The 24,528-nt window shown below is 48.9% G+C and overlaps 2 protein-coding genes across 2 annotated transcripts; both read left to right on the top strand.

Moving 5' to 3' along the window:
- The first annotated feature begins 2 nt into the window (after positions 1-2).
- On the top strand, positions 3-4,116 carry LOC4348862 (receptor-like protein 52). The gene has a single exon (XM_015759357.2). It carries the CDS (start codon positions 296-298, stop codon positions 3,440-3,442), a length of 3,147 nt encoding a protein of 1,048 aa, XP_015614843.1. The 5' UTR covers positions 3-295; the 3' UTR covers positions 3,443-4,116.
- A 7,733-nt stretch (positions 4,117-11,849) lies between these two features.
- Positions 11,850-16,105, top strand: LOC107275831 (probable leucine-rich repeat receptor-like protein kinase At1g35710). Its single transcript, XM_015758966.3, has one exon. The coding sequence runs from the start codon at positions 12,163-12,165 to the stop codon at positions 15,304-15,306; it is 3,144 nt and encodes a 1,047-aa protein (XP_015614452.1). The 5' UTR covers positions 11,850-12,162; the 3' UTR covers positions 15,307-16,105.
- The last annotated feature ends 8,423 nt before the right edge of the window (positions 16,106-24,528 follow it).

Below are 24,528 nucleotides of genomic sequence, written 5' to 3'. Positions count from 1 at the left end.
TTGTAATAAATTAGTTTATATAAAAAAAATCTCAAACTCAAATGACATTTACAGAGTGATTCTTGCGATTTTCACATTGCTGTAAGAGAGATAGCTACGCAGGTGTGGAAGAAATCCTCCCATTTTGAACGATTGACCTAGCCAGAGTCCAATATGGCGGGAAGCGACGGCGACGCTCGTATGAATTCACGCGCACGTGGCTTTGGAGGTGCGACGAACCCATTTGCTGGTGTTTTAGCCACTCGTCGTATCACAACAGTTCGCCAATGAAGGCGTCGACTGCCCACAATCCCACATGGCACGCCTCGTCCTCCCTCTGCTGATCATCCTCGTGGCGGCGGCTGCTGCCATCCCTGCGCTGGCCAATGCGGCGACGCCGACGGAAGCGGAGGCGCTGCTGGCGTGGAAGGCCAGCCTGCAGGACGACGCGGCCGCGCTGTCCGGGTGGAGCCGCGCCGCGCCGGTGTGCGCGTGGCGCGGCGTGGCCTGCGACGCCTCCGCCGCCGCCGGCGCCCGCGTCGCGAAGCTGCGGCTCCAGGGGCTGGGGCTCGGCGGCGGCCTCGACGAGCTCGACTTCGCGGCGCTCCCGGCGCTGGCCGAGCTCGACCTCAACGGGAACAACTTCACCGGCGCCATCCCCGCGAGCATCACGCGGCTGCGCTCGCTGACCTCGCTCGACCTCGGCAATAATGGCTTCAGCGACTCCATCCCGCCGCAGTTCGGCGACCTCTCCGGCCTCGTCGACCTCCGCCTCTACAACAACAACCTCGTCGGCGCCATCCCGCACCAGCTAAGCCGTCTCCCCAATATTATCCATTTTGACCTGGGAGCAAACTACCTGACCGACCAGGACTTCGGCAAGTTCTCGCCGATGCCCACCGTCACGTTCATGTCGCTCTACCTCAACTCCTTCAATGGCAGCTTCCCGGAGTTCGTCCTCAGGAGCGGCAACATCACCTACCTCGACCTGTCGCAGAATACTCTGTTCGGGAAGATACCGGACACGCTGCCGGAGAAGCTCCCGAATCTGAGGTACCTCAACCTGTCCATCAATGCGTTCTCCGGCTCGATTCCGGCGTCGCTCGGGAAGTTGATGAAGCTGCAGGACCTGCGGATGGCCGGCAACAATCTCACCGGCGGCATCCCGGAGTTCCTTGGGTCGATGCCGCAATTGAGGATTCTTGAACTCGGCGACAACCAGCTCGGCGGGGCGATCCCGCCGGTTCTTGGCCGGCTCCAGATGCTGCAGCGGCTCGACATCAAGAACTCCGGCCTTGTCTCAACTCTGCCGTCGCAGCTGGGAAATCTGAAGAATCTCATTTTCTTCGAGCTGTCCTTGAACCGGCTCTCCGGTGGCTTGCCGCCGGAGTTCGCCGGGATGCGGGCAATGCGGTACTTCGGCATTTCCACGAACAACCTCACCGGTGAGATCCCGCCGGCGTTGTTCACGAGCTGGCCGGAGCTCATAGTGTTCCAAGTGCAGAACAACTCGTTGACCGGCAAAATTCCATCGGAGCTCAGCAAGGCAAGGAAACTGGAATTCCTTTACCTATTCAGCAACAACCTTAGCGGTTCCATCCCGGTAGAGCTCGGCGAGCTGGAGAACCTGGTAGAGCTAGATTTGTCGGAGAACTCGCTCACCGGACCGATCCCCAGCTCGCTCGGCAAGCTCAAGCAACTCACTAAGTTGGCGTTGTTCTTCAACAACCTCACCGGTACGATCCCACCTGAGATTGGCAACATGACAGCGTTGCAAAGCTTCGACGTGAACACCAACCGTCTGCAAGGTGAGCTCCCTGCCACCATCTCGTCCCTCAGGAACCTTCAGTACCTCTCCGTGTTCAACAACTACATGAGCGGCACCATTCCGCCGGACCTCGGCAAGGGCATAGCCTTGCAGCACGTGAGCTTCACCAACAACAGCTTCTCCGGCGAGCTGCCGCGCCACATCTGCGACGGCTTCGCGCTGGACCAACTCACGGCGAACTACAACAACTTCACCGGCACGCTGCCGTTGTGCCTGAAGAATTGCACGGCGCTATACCGGGTCCGGCTGGAAGAGAACCACTTCACCGGCGACATCTCGGAGGCCTTCGGCGTCCACCGCATCCTGCAATATTTGGACGTCTCCGGGAACAAGCTTACCGGTGAGCTGTCCTCTGACTGGGGACAGTGCACCAACCTCACCTATCTGTCTATCAATGGTAACAGCATATCCGGCAACCTTGATTCGACCTTTTGTAAATTGTCATCTCTTCAGTTTTTGGATCTATCGAATAACCGATTCAATGGTGAGCTCCCAAGTTGTTGGTGGGAGTTGCAAGCTTTACTGTTTATGGACATCTCCGGCAACGACTTTTATGGTGAATTGCCAGCAACAGAAAGCCTTGAACTTCCTCTACAATCGATGCATCTCGCTAACAATAGTTTCTCTGGAGTTTTCCCAAATATTGTTCGCAAATGTGGAGCGCTTGTTACCCTAGATATGGGGAACAACAAGTTCTTTGGCCATATTCCCTCTTGGATTGGAATTAGTCTTCCTCTCCTAAGAATTCTTATCCTTCGATCAAATAATTTCAGTGGAGAGATTCCTACAGAATTATCCCAACTTTCTGAGCTTCAACTTCTTGACTTGGCCAGCAACGTGTTAACTGGATTCATCCCAACAAGTTTTGGCAACTTATCATCCATGACACAAGCAAAAACCTTGCCAGCGACAGAATATTTTAACGCGGAAAGCAGTCCTTTTCAGCCAGAAGTACCCCAGGTTCCCAAGCCTCACCGCAGAAGAGAACCCAAAAATCAGTCCCCTCTTGATCAGTCTAGAGACAGAGTTAGCATACAATGGAAGGGACATGAAGAAACTTTTCAAAGAACAGCTATGTTAATGACAGGCATTGATTTATCAGGCAATTCACTTTACGGTGAAATCCCAAAAGAGCTAACATACCTTCGGGGCCTCCGGTTTTTGAACTTGTCATGGAACGATCTATCAGGCAGTATTCCAGAAAGAATTGGCAATTTGAATATCTTGGAGTCCCTTGACTTGTCATGGAATGAGCTTTCAGGTGTTATCCCCGCAAGCATTTCAAATCTGTCATGCCTCAGTGTGTTAAATCTCTCAAACAACCACTTATGGGGAAGCATACCCACAGGAAGACAACTTCAGACATTTGTGGATCCCTCAATTTATAGCAACAATTTGGGCCTTTGTGGCTTCCCTTTGATAATAGCCTGCCAGGCATCTAGATTGGATGAGAAAAATGAAGATCATAAAGAACTTGATATATGTTTATTTTACTCTTTAATTCTTGGCATTGTTTTCGGGTTTTGGCTTTGGTTTGGAGTTCTAATTTTACTTAAGCCATTAAGAGTTTTTGTTTTTCATTCTGTTGACCACATAGAAAGAAGCTATGCAAATTGCAGAAGATGTATGCACTAAGTATTCTTCAGATGCAAATCAGCAACCAAATAATATGCCCCTGTTGCTTTTCCTCGACAGAATTATATGTCAATGTCATGATTTTCATTTATCTTCTCTGTCTTGCATTTACAAGTTTGCTTAGCCAATGGGAAAAATAATAATATTACACAGGGATAGAAGCAAGTAGCAACGAGGAATACAAAGTTGATGAAGGACAGAACTTTTGTGATTGATAGTCTTCAGAATAATTTCAGTACATGTATCACCAGTAATAGAGTACTATCCTAAGCTTGCCCCTGGCGTTAATCTAACAATGCATCTTAGCTGTGAAATTCCAACCGTTCCCGACGGCGCAACGGGTGACCTGGAGTCGCTCCAGCGAGCCATGGCGATCTTGCCAGTAAAAGAGAGGGTAAAGGAGATTCATCGCGTGTAGAAGGACGATGGTCACCTCAATTTCGGACGAAGGAACTCGGGTGCGGGAGAATTTTCGGGATTTGGTGGAGCCGGTGAAAGCTAGGGTTTTCGCCGCGTTTGCGTCCGGCGACGGCGATGGAGGAGGCGAAGCCCTGGGCGGCTCTCGGGCGGAGGTAGACGGGGCGGAGGCGGTCTCTTTTGCCGTTGGCGGCATAGCTCGAGCGCATGGAATGGAGGTCGAGCTTGTCGTCGGCTTGGTTTGTTGGCGCGGCAAAGCTTGGGATGAAGCAGAGGCAGAGCTACTATTGCGTGGCTCGGCAAGGCGATGGAGAGCGGCCGAGCAGAGCTGCAGAGGAGACAGCGAATTTGGATCAGAATTCAGTAGAGAGAGAGAGAGAGAGAGAGAGAGAGAGAGAGAGAGAGAGCGAGAGGACCAGGCCAGGAGGAGATCACATCAAGGTGTAGTTAGTATATTTTAATTTTGAAGTTAGAGCATCTTTTTTATTTTACCCCAAAATAAATTCTAAGTGATTAGTGATAAATAAGTGATCACATCAGTGGATATGCTAGATGCAAATCAGCAACCAAGTAATATACCACTGTCAGTTTATAGGGATGTTTGTTTTGGTCATTTTTGCAACAAATAACTCCGATTCTATCTATCCAAATAAAAACTTGGTATGTTAGATGCATCTTTACTAAAAGATAAATATCAGGGTGTTTAGATCCAGTGGTGTAAAGTTTTAGCGGGTCACAACATATATACGGACACTAATTTAAAATATTAAATATAGACTAATAAAAAAACTAATTACATAATAAGCCTATAAACTGTGAAACGAATTTATTAAGCCCAATTTATCCATCATTAGCAAATATTTAATGTAGCACCACATTGTCAAATCATGGAGTAATTAGGCTTAAAAGATTCGTCTCGCAATTTACACGCATACTGTGTAATTAGTTTTTTTTTCTATATTTAATACTTCATGCATGTGCCTAAACGTTCGATGTGACAGGGTGAAAAAATTTGTCAGTGGATCTAAACAGGGCCATCATCTTTATGGAGAACATAAACATTTATCAACTCTGTGCTACCGCGTCGCCCACGCGCGGGTGGCTCAGGGGAAAACCTAGCACCGCCGCCACCGCCCCTCTCTCCTCCTCTCCCTCCCCTCACCGCCACCGAAGCGCGCCGCTAGAGAACCGAGCAGCTAGCCAGGATGGCGGCCGCCGTAAGATGGTCACGCTGGACAGGCTAGTACGGGGGAGAGGGGATCCATTCTTCTCTCTCATTCTCTCCCTTTCCAACCCAACCACGTGGATGGATTGAAGCGCGATGAAGGATGAGACTCTTCTTTGATGGCCAGCCAACAGCGAGACGTCGGCGCGGTGGCTGCACGTCGAAGGGGATTAGCTGGTGGTTCTGTTGAATCTGGCATGCACTCTTTAGCGCGGGAGAGTAGAACAAGGAGCGAAGGCCTAGCCTTCGGGCCGGCAACGGCGACGCCTACAGGCACCGTTTTCACCTTGGGACGTTGTTGCGTTTTCTATCGTTTCCCAAGAGGTTCTTCAAGTGAAAACCACATCCTGGTTCTCTAGGATGGGCGGCGGTGGTGCTTTTGGCGTCATTTTCCTCCTTGGAGCCATCGTTTAGAAGACTTATTCCTTAGGGGTATTGTGTGTTTGTTCAGTATTTAGCAGTAGGATCAGACGCAGATGCGTGGTGTGGTTATATATTTTCTTTTTTTTTACTATAGTCTCTCAGGACTATAGACTTATATTTTATTCCTTCTTTATCAATAGAAATGTCGCACTAGCGGGTTGTTTTAAAAAAAGAACAGCTACGTTCTACCATGATGTACTTGATGCCTATCTGGTTGTGGTTGTCTGATGTCTGCAGACCGCAACCTTTCTATTTTGAAGGGATTTTTTCATGCATCATATAATTTATTTTCTTTTGAAAAAAAAAGTCCATTTTACTCTCCTAAACTAATTCAATGGATATCTTAACCCCTGAACTATTTTTTCTCGTTTTATCCCCTAAACTACTAGAAATGTCGTTTTACTCCTTAATAACATTTCTTTTTTTTACTCTTTATACACGTTATATTTTAAGCTGAAATTTATTAGAGCCATAGATGATACAATTACTAAAGTTCAAAAATATTTTGAAATTTTTCATGACGTTTGCTTGAACTTTAAAATTCTGATGTTTAAATCAGTTTGAAGTGCTTTCAACCTATGTAAACAGTGAGAAAAAAAATCAAAGAAGAATGTTGAGACTTAAGTTATGGATGCATCTATATTCTACCAAAATTTCAATGCAAAATATGACTTATATAGTGAGAACTAAAGAAGATAAATAGTGTTAGGGGATGAAGTGGACTGTTTTAAATAGTTCGGGGGTGTAAAATGAGTTAAAAATAGTTTAGGAGATTAAGTACTCCCGTGAAATAGTTCAAGGGAGTAAAATGGAACTTTTTCTTTTCGTTTTTGTATCAAAGTGCAGGAGCACTGCCCGTTCATTTACAGTATCACACACATTTATCTGTCGTCCGTTCTGATTTCTCAGAATATGCTTAGTTACATTCATAGAAGAAGAAAGAGGACTGCTGGAATATATATACAGTTTATTTCTAAGGCCATTTACAATACAATAAGGTGTCATTCAGCCTCAACTAGCCAACTCAGATATTCCCCTTCACCTCAGCACTTTTGGATGGTTCACCAAGAACGGGGAGCCAAAACGTGCTACTCATTCCTCATCAAAACCACAGTTCTGGGCCCACACAATTTCGTGTGCCATGCCGTGCCCATCCGGGAAGAGAGAAGGACCGAAGGAGGAGAGCATCCACACCACCGGCCGTCGACGGCGACGGCGATGCAGCCACCGCGGGCGAGGACCGGACCGGTGACGGCGACGCAGCCACCGTGGACGAGGACCGGGCCGGCGCCGCGGACGAGAATCGGAGGGATGAAGAAGGGGGAGGGGGGAGGGGAGCTCGAGGTTGATCCGCGCCGCCGCTTGGGCCACGCCGCCGCCACCGTCGTTGGGGGTGGAGGAGAGGGTGCCGGCGACGGCGATGCAGCTAGCCACCGCGGACGAGGACCGGAAGGGATGAAGCGGGGACGGAAGCTCGAGGTCGATCCAGGCCGCCGCCACCGTTGTTGGGGATGGAGGATAGGGCGCCGCCGCTGCTCCGCTCGACCGCTGCCGGACGCTCGGCGCTGCTCCCGACCACGACCGCCGCGGCCGTGCTGCTTGCGACCACGACCGCCGCCGCCCCGCCGCTCGGCGCCTCTCGCAACTGTTGAGATTATGGGCAGCATATAATGATTTAATTTATTCCATAAATAAATCATGACATTACAGATGAAAACTAGCATGAACGCATCATTAGATCTACACATGTAAACTACGCAGAATAACATGAACAGATCAAATATGCGCAACATATTGAACACGTACCGAGGTGACGAAAAGACCGGCTGCTTGGTCGAAACTTTTCGCAGGTGTCTACGAAGGCACGAAACACGCGAGCGAAGAGGAAGGCGAGCCGTCGCGAACGAACAGGGAGCAGTCGCGCGAAGCGCTTCCCAAAAACCTTATTGCTGCCTTCTCCCGGTGCAGGACGTCAAAGGCAGAGGTTCCGGAGACCTGCTCTCCCGATCGCTGGTGCACGCCGGCGAGCGGGATGGAGTAGTCTACGAGCGACGGCGCAGTACAGAGTAGGAGGCAAACCCTAGATTGATTTTCACATATATTGCGTGAAGACGGCGGGTCGGTTTATATAGAGAAGGGTCGCTTGATCAGGGCGCCCGCACGATCTCTACTGCGCGTAACCGAACCGGATAAGTCGCGCGTAACTTATCCGGACTCCACGCCGTTTGCACGCATCGGATTTTTCGGAACGTTTCCAAAACAAAAACGAATCCGAATTTGCAGCAAAACAAAACTGCAAAAGGAGGCTGCATCTGCGCAAGGGTGAGGAGCCAATTTTTCGGACCATTCGACGCGTACGTCGTGCACGCGCGCCGCCTGCCCTGCCCTGCCAGGCGAGGCGAGCGAGCGAGCGCGTGTGTTTCCCCTCTTCTCTCCACCACACATGCTTCAAGTGGCTAGGAGGGCATCCTCCCTTTTAAGGAGGTCCCCCTCTCCTAGAATAAGCAAGGTGGTACTAAACTCCACATGCATGCCATCCCATGAGGTGGGCTTTTGTGATTTTCCAAAGAATTAATCTTCGAGTGGGCTAAGGCCCATTCATTAATTCCAACAGCAACTACGACCGCCGCCGCTCCGCTCGACGCTGCTCCCGACCACAACTGCTGCCGCCGCCGCCGCCGCCGCTTGAGACCATGACCACCGCCGCCGCGCAGCTCGTCGCCGTCGCCGGTTCGTTTCTTCTGCCGATGAGGGATGAAGAGAGGAGAGAGACGAACGGGAAGATGAAAAGGGGAGGAGAGAAAGGTGGGACCCACAATACTGTGATATGTGACCTGCACTGTGGAGTATGTGGCTAATAGGGTTCCTAGTCTACGTGGCACATGAGGATCGGCATTTTCCGTAGACGCACTGCTATTGCCCTAAGAAGTATTGAGGATCGGCATTTTCCGTAGACGCACTGCTATTGCCCTAAGAAGTATTGCTTTTCTACGAGGGAATTATATGGCGATTACATTTACAAGTTTATTATTTAGCCTATGAAAAAAATAAAAATACTCCACAGGGATAGTAACGACAAGGAATACAATGTTGGATGAACGATAGATTTTTGTGATTCAGTTTACAGAATAATTTCATTATATATTTATTATCACCAGTTATACTATCCTAAGATTGCCCTTGGAATTAACTTGACAATGCATCTTACAAATCACTAGCTGTGAACGGTTCAGAAAAGGTAGGCTTGAACGGGGACTGCTGGAAGGAGGCCAGCGGCGTGTGGCCGCGGGCGGCGGCTAAAACCGAGCAAAGAGGGGGTGCGGTGGCCGGGAGTCGCTCCGGCGAGCGAGCTACGGCGGCGATCTAGCCAGGAAAAATAGAGGCTAAAAGGGAGATTCGTCGCGTGTAGGGGATGAGGAGCGATGCGCAGGCGCTGCGGCGCGTGACTCGGCAAAGGCGACGGAGAGCAGCCGATCGATCAACAAGGCAGAGCGGGCCAGCAGCCCAGTAGGCAGCAAAGCAAGAGCAAAGGCTGCAGCCTGCAGGGGGCAGGGAATTTCGGCCGGATTGGCTCTGGGCCAGACTGGGCCAGAAAAAAGAAGAAATAAGTTCACCATCCCTCCCTCAACTTTACATCGAGTTTATGACATCCCTAATCCCTAATACCAGAAATCTTCACCCCTAAACTTTACAAAACCGTGCAATCTAGAGTCGATAACAGTATGGATCTCTGAGAGTTTCGCTGACGCGGTATCCTAGTCAGCACAAATAAAAATTAAAAAATTATGGGGCCCACATATAAGTGAGAAGAAAAAATGTGAGGTCCACATCTTTTCTTTCTTCTCTTGTCTTTTTTCTTTTCTCTCTACTGTTTTCTTCTCTTCTCTTCTCTTCACGGGAGGCCAGTGGCGGTAGATGGGGTAGAGGCGGCCGGTGAGACCGGCTGAGCTCTGCCACCGCACCTAACGACGCTCACGCGCACCACCGTCACCGTAGCCACTTCCCGCACCTGACAACCTTGGCACGACCGGCGAGGTCGAGGCATGGCGTGGGGAGGCGGGCATCGAGGACAGTGCGATGAGCATGGTCGAGGGGGAGGGGGAGGCGGCCGGCAAGCCTGGGCGGCGCCGGGATCCGAACGACGGTGTTGGCAATGAACCAGGCAGCACAGATGGAGCCAGCAGCCGCGCGCTCATCCTTCAGATCAGGCGGCGGGGTCGACAGCCGGTGAGGGGCCGCTTGATCCGCCCGCAACAGCGTGAAGTCCGGGTCGGGGGTTCCTCGACAGCGGCGCCCCCGCACCAGCACCGACAGGCCCTCAAATATGCGGCGAGTAGCCCTGTGAGGGTGCTCCGGCGATGACAGCGCTGGCGCCGAACGGGCATCGACGGTACGGGTGCGGCCGGTGGCGCCTTGGCTTGCTTCTCCAACACCGTAGCTTTCTTCTCCGAGCCCTTATCCTTCTCCTTCTTTTCCGCGCCGCTCCCTTCCCATGCTCCGGGTCACCGGAGCAGCCGCAAGTGGCGGTGTTGCGGCGATCTCATTAGGCTTCTTCGCCGCGGCGACCGGCGGTGACAACCACTCGTGTAGCGTCATGTAATGCCACGACACACTGACATGTGGGGCCCGACATATGCCACGTCAGCAAAACTAGGGGAATTTTTGGCCTATAGAGTCTTGGGATTAACTTTAAACGGTTTTGAATAGTTTAAGGATAAAGATTTCTGGTATTGGGGATTGAGGACCTGATACAAACTCGATATAAAGTCGAGGGACGTCAGGTGAACTTATTCAAAAAAAGAACTTGAAAGAACAACGTCCAATATAGGTCCCTTAAATATTATTATGTTATTGTGTAGTTTAGTGTACAATATTCTGATTTTTTTTAGTTGTGTTAAACAATACTACTTTGTAACTTTGAATACCCATGCTAGAAATCCTGCATCAGCCACCGTTTACAAGTGCATGAATTTTAGCGAATCCTAATGAATATATGTGCACGCCGAAAAGCGTACAAATTAATACATACATGCACCAAAATTACACCCGGCCATTCACCCCAAGAATCTATCTTTTTTAAATAGCAAAACTGGATCAGTGGGGGTAATGAGTAAGGCACTGACGACGAGCACCCAAAGCAACGACTGCACACCACTGGTGGCAGCGACACTAGTCCACTAGCAGTGCGCCAGTGCGAGTATGCGACTGCCGGAGACGACGGCGACGCGGGGTCGTTACGTCGTGCGGTGCCGCTGGTGGCCTGAATAAAAAAAACTCGAATATTAGAGAAGAATCTAATATCAAATAATTAGAAGGGGTGAGCCTTTAAATCCAGATCCTCTAGCCCACCACCTTGTGAAGCTAGCCAGAAAACTTCTGGGCATTTCTCGCTGGTGGCCTGAATAGTTGGCCTCCACCGCACGGGCTACGTTTTAGCCACTCCCGCTCTGCGAATTAAGCAGAAGTCAAATAGGGGATTCTGGTGATATTGTTAGGGGTTGTTTGGTTGAGTGACCCAACTAACTTGAGGTTATTATATATTTTAAGTTATTCATCTAATAGCATCACCAACAGCTTTTTTATTCTATTCCCTATCTTTAGATTCTATCCTTAGATTTAGGAAATTTTTATAGGACAAGCCTATCAGACTTTCTTCATTTATGGGCTTCAGATAGATTGGGCTGGTTGAGCCGTTGAGGAACTGTCGGAATTTTGACGGAAATTACCATACAAATACGGTTACCGATGAAACGGTCGGAAAAACATCCATCCCATTTCCGCTACCATTTCCGAAAGATATAACCGTTTCCATTTCTATCACCGTTGGTTACCGATACCGACTGAAACAGACAGTGCAAATTGGAAACGGCAGCTGAAAAGCTCGGAAATCTTCGTACCGTTTTCACCCCTAATAGTAGCATTGCGATTCTAAATATTTTTTCTTCGTGAATAGAAAAAATTCATTGTATCGTTAGATCAGGTTTGCTATAGAAAAATTCGGAACAAAACGTCTACCGCGTTGAAGCCTACTCCCTGTGAACCGATATAGGTACACGGTACACCCGATCAAAAATGGGTTGATCGTGACCATTCTATTGGATCATCGGAAGTTAATTAGAATCGTTACCAACAACGACCAAATAAAGGCTAGTTAAGTTGGTTAAGGTTCCTGTGGTGGAACACCCAGTTCAAATCTCAGATCTTTAGTGTTAAAATTTGTTCCCATATGCGCCTATGCTATAGGCATTACGTGCGGTATGTGTGCGCGCATTCCGGTGGATCACTGGATCTAGTTCTAGTGTGTAATCATCAGTAGGATAATCACACCAAAAAATATTTACGAACTAATAAATCACTCTTATAAACTTGAATAAATATGTTTACAAATAGAATTGAATAAACGTGTTCTCCTTATTTTGGCTATATTTCCTCTGCTTTTGTTTGGTCTGTTCTTTTTAATTTAAACTACACTCTTTCTTTGAGTGCTACTTTGTAATAATTGGTTGTAGCTCGTTCTGAGTAGAGACCGGAATGTTATATTCCATTATCTAAAAAAAAATAAATCACTTATATTTATATATAGTTAGCTATTGGCACCATCATATATTCATATTTGAAAGAGGGACCCGAAAAGGCATAGCCGGAGACGACGGCAATGCAGGATCACTGCGTTGGTGTTTTACTCCGCATGGCCCCCGTCGTCCACCCTTTCTTCCTCCTCCCCCTCCTCGTGGCGATCGCTTCCATCCCAGGATCAGTCAATGCCGCAGCATCGTCCCAGCAGACCGACGCGCTACTGGCATGGAAGTCGAGCCTCGCTGACCCGGTCGCGCTGTCCGGCTGGACGCGGGCTTCGCCGGTCTGCACCTGGCGCGGCGTGGGCTGCGACGCCGCCGGCGGCGGCCGCGTCACGAAGCTGCGCCTCCGGGGACTGGGACTCGGCGGCGGCCTCCACACGCTCGAGCTCGACTTCGCCGCGTTCCCGGCGCTCACCGAGCTCGACCTCAACGGGAACAGCTTCGCCGGCGACATCCCGGCCGGCATCTCGCAACTGCGCTCCCTTGCCTCGCTCGACCTCGGCGACAACGGGTTCAACGGCTCCATCCCGCCGCAGATCGGCCACCTCTCCGGCCTCGTCGACCTCTGCCTCTACAACAACAACCTCGTTGGCGCCATCCCGCACCAGCTCAGCCGACTCCCCAAGATTGCCCACTTCGACCTGGGAGCAAACTACCTGACCGACCAGGACTTCGCCAAGTTCTCGCCGATGCCCACCGTGACATTCATGTCGCTCTACGACAACTCCATCAATGGTAGCTTCCCGGACTTCATCCTCAAGAGCGGCAACATCACCTACCTCGACTTGTCGCAGAATACTCTGTTCGGGCTGATGCCGGACACACTGCCGGAGAAGCTCCCGAATCTGATGTACCTGAACTTGTCCAACAATGAATTCTCTGGCCGGATTCCGGCGTCGCTCAGGAGGTTAACGAAGCTCCAGGACCTGCTGATTGCCGCCAACAATCTCACCGGCGGCGTCCCAGAGTTCCTTGGGTCGATGTCACAGTTGAGGATTCTCGAACTTGGTGACAACCAGCTCGGCGGGGCGATCCCGCCGGTTCTTGGCCAGCTCCAGATGCTGCAGCGGCTCAAGATAAAGAACGCTGGGCTTGTTTCAACTCTGCCGCCGGAGCTGGGAAATCTTAAGAATCTCACTTTTCTAGAGATATCCGTGAACCACCTCTCCGGTGGCTTGCCCCCGGCATTCGCCGGGATGTGCGCAATGCGGGAGTTCGGACTTGAAATGAACGGGCTCACCGGTGAGATCCCTTCGGTGTTGTTCACGAGCTGGCCCGAGCTCATATCGTTCCAAGTACAGTACAACTTCTTCACTGGCAGGATTCCAAAAGAGGTCGGCATGGCGAGGAAACTGAAAATCCTTTACCTGTTCAGCAACAACCTTTGCGGATCCATCCCGGCAGAACTCGGCGATTTGGAGAATCTGGAAGAGCTGGATTTGTCAAACAACTTGCTGACCGGACCGATCCCTAGATCAATCGGCAACCTCAAGCAGCTTACGGCTTTGGCGTTGTTCTTCAACGATCTCACCGGTGTAATCCCACCTGAGATTGGCAACATGACAGCGTTGCAAAGGTTGGACGTCAACACCAACCGTCTGCAAGGCGAGCTCCCTGCCACCATCTCGTCCCTCAGGAACCTTCAGTACCTCTCCGTGTTCAACAACTACATGAGTGGCACCATCCCGCCGGACCTCGGCAAGGGCATAGCCTTGCAGCACGTGAGCTTCACCAACAACAGCTTCTCCGGTGAGCTGCCGCGCCACATCTGCGACGGCTTCGCGCTGGAGCGCTTCACGGCGAACCACAACAACTTCAGCGGCACGCTACCGCCATGTCTGAAGAACTGCACAAGCCTATACCGGGTGCGGCTGGACGGGAACCACTTCACCGGCGACATCTCAGATGCCTTCGGCATACACCCCAGCTTGGAATACTTGGACATATCCGGGAGCAAGCTCACCGGTCGGCTATCGTCTGACTGGGGACAGTGCACCAACCTCACATATCTGTCAATCAACGGTAACAGCATATCCGGCAACCTTGATTCGACCTTTTGTACATTGTCATCTCTTCAGTTTTTGGATCTATCAAATAACCGATTCAATGGTGAGCTCCCAAGGTGTTGGTGGGAGTTGCAAGCTTTGCTGTTTATGGACGTCTCTGGCAACGGCTTCTCGGGTGAATTGCCAGCATCAAGAAGCCCTGAACTTCCTCTCCAATCTCTGCATCTTGCTAACAATAGTTTCTCTGTAGTTTTCCCAGCCACCATTCGCAACTGCAGAGCACTTGTTACGCTTGATATGTGGAGCAACAAGTTCTTTGGCAAGATTCCCTCTTGGATAGGAACTAGTCTTCCTGTCCTAAGAATTCTTCTCCTCCGATCAAATAATTTCAGTGGAGAGATTCCCACAGAATTATCCCAACTTTCTCAGCTTCAACTTCTTGATTTGGCCAGCAATGGGTTAACTGGATTCATCCCAACAACTTTTGCCAACTTATCATCCATGAAACAAGCAAAAACCTTCCCCACAATAGGGACTTTTAATTGGAAAAGTGCCCCTTCAAGAGGATACGATTATCCGTTCCCTCTTGATCAGTCTAGAGACAGATTTAACATATTATGGAAGGGACATGAAGAAACTTTTCAAGGAACAGCTATGTTAATGACAGGAATTGATTTATCAAGCAATTCACTTTACGGTGAAATCCCAAAAGAGCTAACATACCTTCAGGGCCTCCGGTATCTAAACTTGTCAAGGAATGATCTTTCAGGCAGTATTCCAGAAAGAATTGGCAATTTGAATATCTTGGAATCCCTTGACTTATCATGGAATGAGCTTTCAGGTGTTATCCCTACAACCATTGCAAATATACCATGCCTCAGTGTGTTAAATCTCTCAAATAACCGCTTATGGGGAAGCATACCCACCGGAAGACAACTTCAGACATTTGTGGATCCCTCAATATATAGCAACAATTTGGGCCTTTGTGGCTTCCCTTTGAGAATAGCCTGCCGGGCATCTAGATTGGATCAGAGAATTGAAGATCATAAAGAACTTGATAAGTTCTTATTTTACTCTTTAGTTGTTGGCATTGTTTTCGGATTTTGGCTTTGGTTTGGAGCTCTAATTTTACTTAAGCCATTAAGAGATTTTGTTTTTCATTTTGTTGACCACATAGAAAGAAGCTATGCAAATTGCAGAAGATGTACGCACTAAGTACTCTTCAGATGCAAACCAGCAACCAAATAATATACCCCTGTTGCTTTTCCTTGACAGAATTATATATCATTGTCATAATTTTCATTTCTCTTCTCTGTCTTGCATTTACAAGTTTATTGCTTAGCCAATGGGAAAAATAATAATACTCCCTCCGTTCCAAAATGTTTGACGCCGTTGACTTTTTTAATCATGTTTGACCGTTCGTCTTATTTAAAAAATTTAAGTATTTTTTAATTCTTTTCCTATCATTTAATTCATTGTTAAATATACTTTTATTTATACATATAGTTTTATATATTTCATAAAAAATTTTGAATAAGACGAATGGTCAAAAATATTTAAAAAAATTAACAGCGTCAAACATTTTGAGATGGAGGGAGTATTAGACAGGGACAGAAGCAAGTAGCAACGAGGAATACAAAGTTGATGAAGGATATAACTTTTGTGATTGACAGTCTTCAGAATAATTTCAGTACATGCATCACCAGTTAAAGTAATAGAGTACTATCCTAAGCTTTGCCCCTGGAGTTAATCTATCTAACAATGCATTTATGCATCTTAACTGTGAAATTCCAACCGTTCCCTTCCCGGCGGCGGGGGAACGGGTGGGCGGGAGTCGCTCCGGCGAGCTACGGTGATGTTGCCAGGAAAAGAGAGGGTAAAGGAGACTCATCGCGTGTAGAAGATGCTGGTCACCTCAATTTCGGACGAAGGCCGGGTCTCAGGTGCGGCGAGTTCTCGCGAATTGGCGGAGGCGGTGAGGTTAGGGTTTCGCCTGGTTTGCGGATGGCGACGGCGGTGGAGGAGGCGAAGTGTTGTGCGGCTCTTGGGCGGAGGTAGAGGGGGGCGGAGGCGGTCTCTTTTGCTGTTGGTGGCGGCTTGATCAGTGATTCGGTGAAAGAGATTGCGGGGGAGGTGGATGGAGCTCGAGCTCCTCCTCGGCATGGCGCTGCGAGCGCCTGCGATCGCGGAGGGGACGATGCGATGCGTAGGCGTGGCTCGTGTAGGCGATGAAGAGCAGAATTTGGGCCGGCTCGATCGGCTGCGGGCCAGACTAGATTGGTGGCACACAGAAGGGGGAAAAGGAGAAGAGGAAGATAACGGGAGAGGGGGGGAGGGGGGGGGGGGGGGGGGGAGGGCTGAAAGAGCGAGGCTGCGAGAAAAAACAGGGAGGGGGGGGGGGGGGGGCGAGATTGGGATGGGCCGATCAGTCGTGCGTCTCCCTCCTCGCACACGATTGGGCACTTGTCTCGCGCGGAGAGGGGGCGGCGGACACGCCGCGAGGGAGGAGCGAGTTTCTTCTTCTTTTTTTTTTTTTGTCTTTTCCTTTTTTATCGTTTCTGTTCGGTTGGTTTTTTTTCTTTGGTTTTTTCTTTCTATTTGGTTTTTTCTCCGGTTTTTTCGTTCGGTTTGTTTTTTTCTGGTTTCTCTTCTGTTTGGTTTTTTTCTTTTTTAATGTATAAATACAAAATTTGTATTCGTATGTATACCAAGTTTGTATTCGTACGTATAGAACTTTCTATACGCGCGTACAAACTTTTCATACGCGTATACAAACTTTCTATACACGTATACAAAGTTTGTATACACATATACAAAGTTTATATGTGCGTATACAAACTTTCTATATGTGATGTTTTTTTTTATTTTTTTATTTTTTAGTGCGTATACAAACTTTGTGTCTGTGTGAATATATTTTTATGCATTGAAATATATTCATAAAAATATATATGTGTGTTAGGGTTATGGATACCACATACCTAATAGTAGTTGACTAAATCTTGGCAGGATCCACCACATACCATATCTAATACGGAAACTGACTTCAGATATGGAGGGAGTTCTGGATAAGGAAAGACAACCAGAGTTCTACATGGAAACGACAAGGACTACTCGGATTGTATCCATACTAGTTTCCCTAGTTCTACTTGGACAAGGGGACACCTGTGGGTATAAATACAAGCCCCCCTAGGAGGACAGGGGGACACCCATGATATGAGACGATCAACACGATCAACAACCACCATGGGGGACAAGACAATCAACACCCAACGGGATTAACACCTGACAGGATCAACACCTAACACAATCAACACAGAAGCCTACATACGCCAAGACACGCCGCCGGATATCGACTTCAGGGATAAGCACGGCTAGTACCCTACGGTGTCTTCGGATACTGTCAGGAGAGACGAAAGCGCTATCTCTGTTCTCGCCGGGCACGGATTCGAGGTGGAAGGCTACCCTGTTGTCGACTACGAGTCAGATCGTTAGACCGCCATGTCGACAACAGTTAGATAGGCTACCCCAAACATTGTACTGGTGTGATTATCATGAATAAGAGCAATACCGGCTTCGGCCAACAGAATGTAGGGTTATTACCTGACCGCTCAGGGGCCCGAACCTGTATAAAAATCCTCATCTCCATCTCTTTTACCTCAGTCTCGCGTATACCCTAGCACCGACGATCCCCATACTATGCAAATACCAGAATTGCGACATCAAACGTCGACACTGGCGCGCCAGGTAGGGGGATTTTGGTGCTTCAGGATTTCGACGAGATGGGTTTAAGAGATGAACTCTCCGACAACCAGCTGAGATCCAACCTAACCAGATCGGAACCATCATCGTCATCGACAACTTGGTCTATCGAGATCATCCAAGCCTCAATATACGCGACGTACCAAAAGATGTCAGATCATATGATGTCCAACGAGTACGCAATAAGATAATTGGTAGATTGGTTTTTCAAATTGATCTACTAATTTCGTAAATACATCCGGCATGTATCTACAAAGGTACGCAATATTTTATCTGCAATTTATCGTACCTATTCAGATCATACATCATTGTCAGATCCATGATTTATTATGTTTACCTAGAGCATGTTCTTTATACAATAATATCTGTTGCGCGAGTGTCCCCGATGTTAAATCGACTACGGTCTAACGTAGGGGGCTCGCTCTATTTTCTTCTGTATAAATCATGCTTGTTTACGGTTTACATAATGCCTGACATTTACATCTGCTCATTATATCCTGATAATACTAGAAGATCCATGCAGTTTTTGAGTACATACTCGATATCCCATGCTATATATCTTGTCTTCTAGAAAATATTTTTCAGGAACAATTGAGCACTCGAGTATATTGTGGTCGAGTACACCGCATTATCGAGAACGATCTCGACAAATGCAGAGTCGTCGCGCCCAACCTACCAAAGAAGTCCGACGACCTATCTCATAGCGCTAGCCATCGCTGGACTACTCGAGAAAAGGTTGTTAACGGATAACTCCTCACGAACACCGTCGGCTTGATCACCCGACATGATTGCGAGCGGACATCCGGATATGCTATAAGTTGGGTATGTGAGTCATGCTGGCCACATGATATGCACATGTAATAAACCAACTTTAGCGCCCCTATAGGTGATTAAGAGACTCCTACTCCTGGTTCTCGAACCAGCAAAATGTAGTGATCTCTCTCGCCTCACTTTAAGTGGTCGAGTTACGACTACTGCCTGGTCCTCGACTAGCGATGTAGCGTTTCTCCCACTACTTCTACTTTCAGTGGTCGAGTTACGACTACTGCCTGGTCCTCAACCATCGATGTAGCGTTTCTCCCACTACTTCTACTTTCAGTGGTCGAGTTACGACTACTGTCTGGTCCTCGACCAGCGACGTTTGTTTCTCCCACTACCCCTGCTTCAACAAAGTTGATACCAGGTGCACAAGATCGCCAAGGGTTTTACCCAGAGATCCCTTACCCAGATGACACCTAACGTTGAAACCTATCCTAATGTCCCTTTACGCCGTCTTGACAAGGCCTCCGATGAACCTGAGGGAACTTCGGCTAGGGACGCCTAGAGCCGATAAGGCCTTGTTGGATCCTTCAGAGACGAAAGACCATGTAAGACCTGGTCGTGTAAGAGTTCTCGCCGTGCGTATTAACCAAGCCGTGTAATTGGAAATTGAGTTTTCCAACTTCATGGCTGGGGACTAGGATCAGTGCTTGTTCAACCGAGGCAGGTCAAAGGTCCAAGAGCCTTGACATCCGAGAACGATTCTCCGACGACAAGGCTGGGGGCTAAGGAGAGTGTATGACTCTACAAACTGACTGATCGGAGTCGGTAAGAGAGAAGACGCTCATATACAAAACACTAGTCTGTACATTCAATTCACTAGTCTGTCATATTATAACATGTCACCCTTTGAGAATTCGCTCGGGGGCTATTTCTATCTAATATTCTTTTCTGAGTATTGATTTTAGGAAAATTCTATTCGACATTATCGAGGACTCCATGTCTCTATGGTTCTAAACCAAGATTGACTAAGGCGAGTGCGACAAATGTCGACAAAGTTCTATCGCAGACTCTACGCCTTCTCGATCGCTCGAGAACGGTTGCTAGATCTCGACAAGGAATACGGAATGAAGAAATGGTGTACCCGCCGAGATAAAATTTCTTGACTTCAATCCAAATTCTCGATTACAGCAAGACGTGAGACTTAGTCGTACGCTCTATATTTTCTCGGTCGACATCAAAGATTGACTTAGACAAACCCTTTCGGTGCCCGCACGAGGCTGACAAAGGAAGTCCAACGTGACGAAGCGTGGGGCTCCTCACCGGGAGACCGCGCGGGCCCCCCTTTGCCGGTTCGGCCGGGGGCGCTGGGTGAGGTTCTAAGCCCTTGATCTGTGGAATGGTTCGCGAGAGAGCAAATGCGCAAGACACGGGCGATGTAGACAGGTTCGGGCCGCTGAGAAGCGTAATACCCTACTCCTGTGTTCTGGTGGATCTGTGTATGAAGGAGTTACAAAGAGCTGGAGAGCAAGAGAGTTCAAACTCTAGAGACCCTCTCACTCCTCTTTTCTCCAGTCCCCCTCTTGGTAGGCATGGTCCTCCTTTTATATCTCAAGGGGATACCACATACACCATTTCTACCTACCCTTCTTTTGGGTGGGGACCCATCCTACTTTGACCAAAACTTGGCTCGTACCTTCGCCTGACACCGGGATAACCCTGTCCTCCCTCATTAATGGGCGGAGATTTGCAATGGCTGCTGTCCGAATGACCCTCCGATGGGATGGGTCATACCAACCTCCACTCCGCCGGAAGCAGGTGCAACGTGGAAGCACGGTTGTTTGCTGATGACGTGACCGGCGTCAGACCAGTCACAAACCGGTCATTCTTGTCTACCACGTGTCAGTTTAGCATGCCACACGTCAGCCCTTCTTCATAAAATGACTTCCTTGTAATGGTTGCGATGAAGCCTGGTATGAATCTAGCCGGGACCGACGTGCTAACTCCAGGAGTTCCCACGCCGGCTCCGTCTAGGGACGAGTGCCTAGAGGCTCTCATCATTTCGACGGGACGGGGCGAGGCGTGCGAAAGGCCGCCTGTTGCCACCTAACCCGCGATCTGACCGGTCTGTGACCGGTCACACACTGTGACCTGTCACGGACCGAACGAGTGTGCTGCGCTGCATTAAATGCGGCGTGGGGCGCTCGTCCAACCCGCAATAAACGCGGTTAGGTGAGCGCCGCTGTGCTCACCTAACCCACACACGTGGCGCCAAACCCTCAGGGGGTCGGGGCGCCCCAGCCCTCGGGGACGAAACGGGAGCGGCCCAACCCCTCGGGGAGATAGAGGGAGGGGCGGCCTCATCACCCTCGGGCCCGACCCCCCCGAGGGGGTCAGGCCACGTGGGTGACCGCGGCTGCCCCAAACCTCTAGTCAAGATATCCCCGGTCCCATGTCACCGACACAACGTTATCTCTAAACTCACCGAGAACGGTCACATGAGCTCGATAACAGTTACTCTAATGTCTGCGCGCGGTTGAGAATATGAATTCATTCATTTGCATCGAAGTTGGGGGCTACTGTCAGGGTTATGGATACCACATACCTAATAGTAGTTGACTAAATCTCCGCAGGATCCACCACATACCATGTCTTATACGGAAACTGACTTCAGATATGGAGGGAGTTCTGGATAAGGAAAGACAACCAGAGTTCTACATGGAAACGACAAGGACTACTCGGATTGTATCCATATTGGTTTCCCTAGTTCTACTTGGACAAGAGGAAACCTGTGGGTATAAATACAAGCCCCCCTAGGAGGACAGGGGGACACCCATGATATGAGACGATCAACATGATCAACAACCACCATGGGGGACAAGACAATCAACACCCAACGGGATTAACACCTGACAGGATCAACACCCAACGCAATCAACACAGAAGCCTACATACGCCAAGACACGCCGCCGGATATCGACTTCAAGGATAAGCACGGCTAGTACCCTACGGTGTCTTCGGATATTGTCAGGAGAGACGAAAGTGCTATCTTTGATCTCGCCGAGCACGAATTCGAGGTGGAAGGCTATCCTGTTGTCGACTACGAGTCAGATCGTCAGACCGCCATGTCGACAACAGTTAGATAGGTTACCCCAAACATTGTACTGGTGTGATTATCATGAATAAGAGCAATACCGGCTTCGGCCAACAGGATGTAGGGTTATTACCTGACCGCTCAGGGACCCAAACCTGTATAAAAATCCTCGTCTCCATCTCTTTTACCTCAGTCTCGCGTATACCCTAGTACCGACGATCCCCATACTATGCAAATACCAGAATTGCGACATCAAACGTAGATAATATGTATGTATATTATGTATATATGCACACGTATATACATATGATGCATATAGTATATATGAGAGACTAGAGGGGGGGCGATTGACCGCGCGCCTCCTCGCGCGCGCAGCTGATCGCGTATCAGCACCCCGGGGGGAGGGGGGACAAGTCGACTTGTTCGCAGCTAACTTTTCGTTAAGTTGATTGATATCACTTATTCTCAACACCATATATCTTTTCACTCCTAAATTATAAAAAAACCATGTAACTTAGGGTGAGTTCGAGAAGAGGATTGAGAAGATTGGGAAGATACGCAAAACGAGGTGAGTCATTAACGCATGATTAATTGAGTATTAACTATTTTAAATTTCAAAATTGGATTAATAAGATTTTTTAAAGCAACTTTCCTATAAAATTTTTTTGCAAAAAAACACACCATTTAGTAGTTCGGGAAGCGTACACGCGGAAAACGAAACAAACAAACTCTAAATCACCTCACCACGAATGCAGCCTTAGATCCGATTAATTACAGTAAAAACCTCATTTTTCCTTGTTTTTTATTACATCGTAGATGTCTGGGCCCACTTGTCAACCAACCAAGCTACGACCACCATATCACCGAGAGAAAAAAAATTGGCGCTCGTCATCGCTCCGCTACTCCGCCTCCCGATCTCTCCTACTTCCCCACCACAACCGATGCCGGCGGTAGCCCCCTCCCCCCCCCCCCCCTCTCTCTCCTAGCGTGTAACTCCATCTCCTTGGCGCCCTCCCCCTCTTAGCAATAGCGTCTGCCTTCGTCCTCAGTGCAGCAGGCAACCGCGCCTTGCCGTTGCGAAACGGCTTCGACCGCTGGTGGACGAGGAAGCTGTTGCTCATGTATTTGTAGACAAGGAGACCATTGGCAAGCCTGACGTGTCATCGCACCATCCTCTGGTTCAGCCAATGCAGTCGCTGTGTTTCAACGAGGGCTCACAACACGATAAATGTTAGGGGACGGTGGTTGCCACTGTCGCCGACGCCGCGATGTTCGACTCGAAAGCGCGGCTTGAGGTGTACAATGGCTGTAAGCGGTGACTGTCGCATTCGACGAGAAGCTCCCGATTTAGAGATTGTGGCCATCGGCAGCTAGTCGGATGGGAAGAGCTCCCTCCTTAAGGCCCTCCTCGACTTCCACTTCAATGTCCGGGAGGTCAAGATGGGGACCTACCGTCCCTTTGTCCTCTAGATGGTCCACAGCTTCACCGTCCTCGATCCATGGTGCCTCTTCCCTGTGCGTGTTCCGCTTCTTCCCCTAGGCGGCACCCTTTGGACGTCAAGGTCTCCTTCTCTTTTGAGGATGACAAATGGGCCTGAACATCTGTCATGTAAGAGAAAACAAGGGAAATTGGGATCTATACTACTACGAGACCCAAGTTCGGTTTTGTATAATTTAGGTGTATAGATTTTTGGTATTGAGATTAAGGCATGCCAAGCAAATTAAACTCGAAATAAAGATGAGGGATGGTAAGTGAACTTTTCTGAGCAAAAAACAGGTCAACAATGAGAAGCAAAAGGAAATAAAAATCTATTTTGACTCTCTTAACTAGTAGATGAATCTAATTCGTAATCCTCCACCATAAAATCAGATATGAATGCCCTCTCAACTATCAATATCTGATCAATGTACGTCCTTTGATGGTTCTTAGAGTGGTTTCGTACTATGTGACGTGTTTGTGACGTGTTGACTAGTCAATCCATGTTGAGTCATGAGATATAAGTATATAACAACATGACATTGACGTGGTGGTACAGCCAGAAAAAAAAGAAAATAAAGAAAAATCAGAAGCTCATTATCCCCTCCTTCCTCCGGTCTCAGAATGACAGACATGAAGGACAATACTCCATAGCTCCATGGCTACGGTGAGGAGCAGCAGCTTGCAGCAGAGGAAGCAGCGGGCTTGGTAGAGTCCTCGGCGGCATGCAGTGACTCCGAGCTACGGTGGTGGCTTGGCGGGTCTTGTCAAGCCGAAGGTGGAGTAGGGAAGCCGAAGGTGGAGTAGGGTGGCACTAGGGGCCTGTTTAGCACAGCTCCACCTCCACCTCCACCTCCACCTCCATCTCTTTTGGAGCTGGAGCTTGAGCTCAGCTAAACAGTTTCAGCTTCACAAAAACTGGAAGTGGAGTTGGGTGGAACTCTCTCACAAAATAAACTAGAGTTGTGGAGCTGGGTTTAGGCAGCTCCACAACTCTACTCCAAACCCAACTCTTAGGAGTTAGAGCTGTATCAAACAGACCTCTATAATTGAAGTTGCTGGGTCAACAAGCTCGGTCCAAGCTTTCATCTGCCACCCGACCGCCCACCACAGTTACCGCCACAGTCTCACCCACCAGTGTGAGGACATCTCGCTACAACGACGCCCCCGCTGGCCAGCCTCCACTCACCTCTGCCCGCTGCCGGTCAATAAAAGAACCATTGGTACACTTCACTCTATTAGAATGTACTCCCTCCGTTTCTAAATATTTAACGTCATTGACTTTTTTAAACATGTTTGTTTATTCGTCTTATTTAAAAAAATTAAGTAAATATTAATTATTTTTTTA

Source organism: Oryza sativa, chromosome 10, assembly GCF_034140825.1.
Source record: "Oryza sativa Japonica Group chromosome 10, ASM3414082v1".
NCBI classification, from domain to species: domain Eukaryota; kingdom Viridiplantae; phylum Streptophyta; class Magnoliopsida; order Poales; family Poaceae; genus Oryza; species Oryza sativa.
Note: the sequence above shows the minus strand (reverse complement) of the source record. Positions and strands in the feature narration are given on the sequence as shown.

Excerpts from the sequence above, each read along its gene's own strand:
- LOC107275831 (XM_015758966.3), top strand. The coding sequence starts at position 12,163 with ATGCAGGATCACTGCGTTGGTGTTTTACTCCGCATGGCCCCCGTCGTC.
- LOC4348862 (XM_015759357.2), top strand. The coding sequence starts at position 296 with ATGGCACGCCTCGTCCTCCCTCTGCTGATCATCCTCGTGGCGGCGGCT.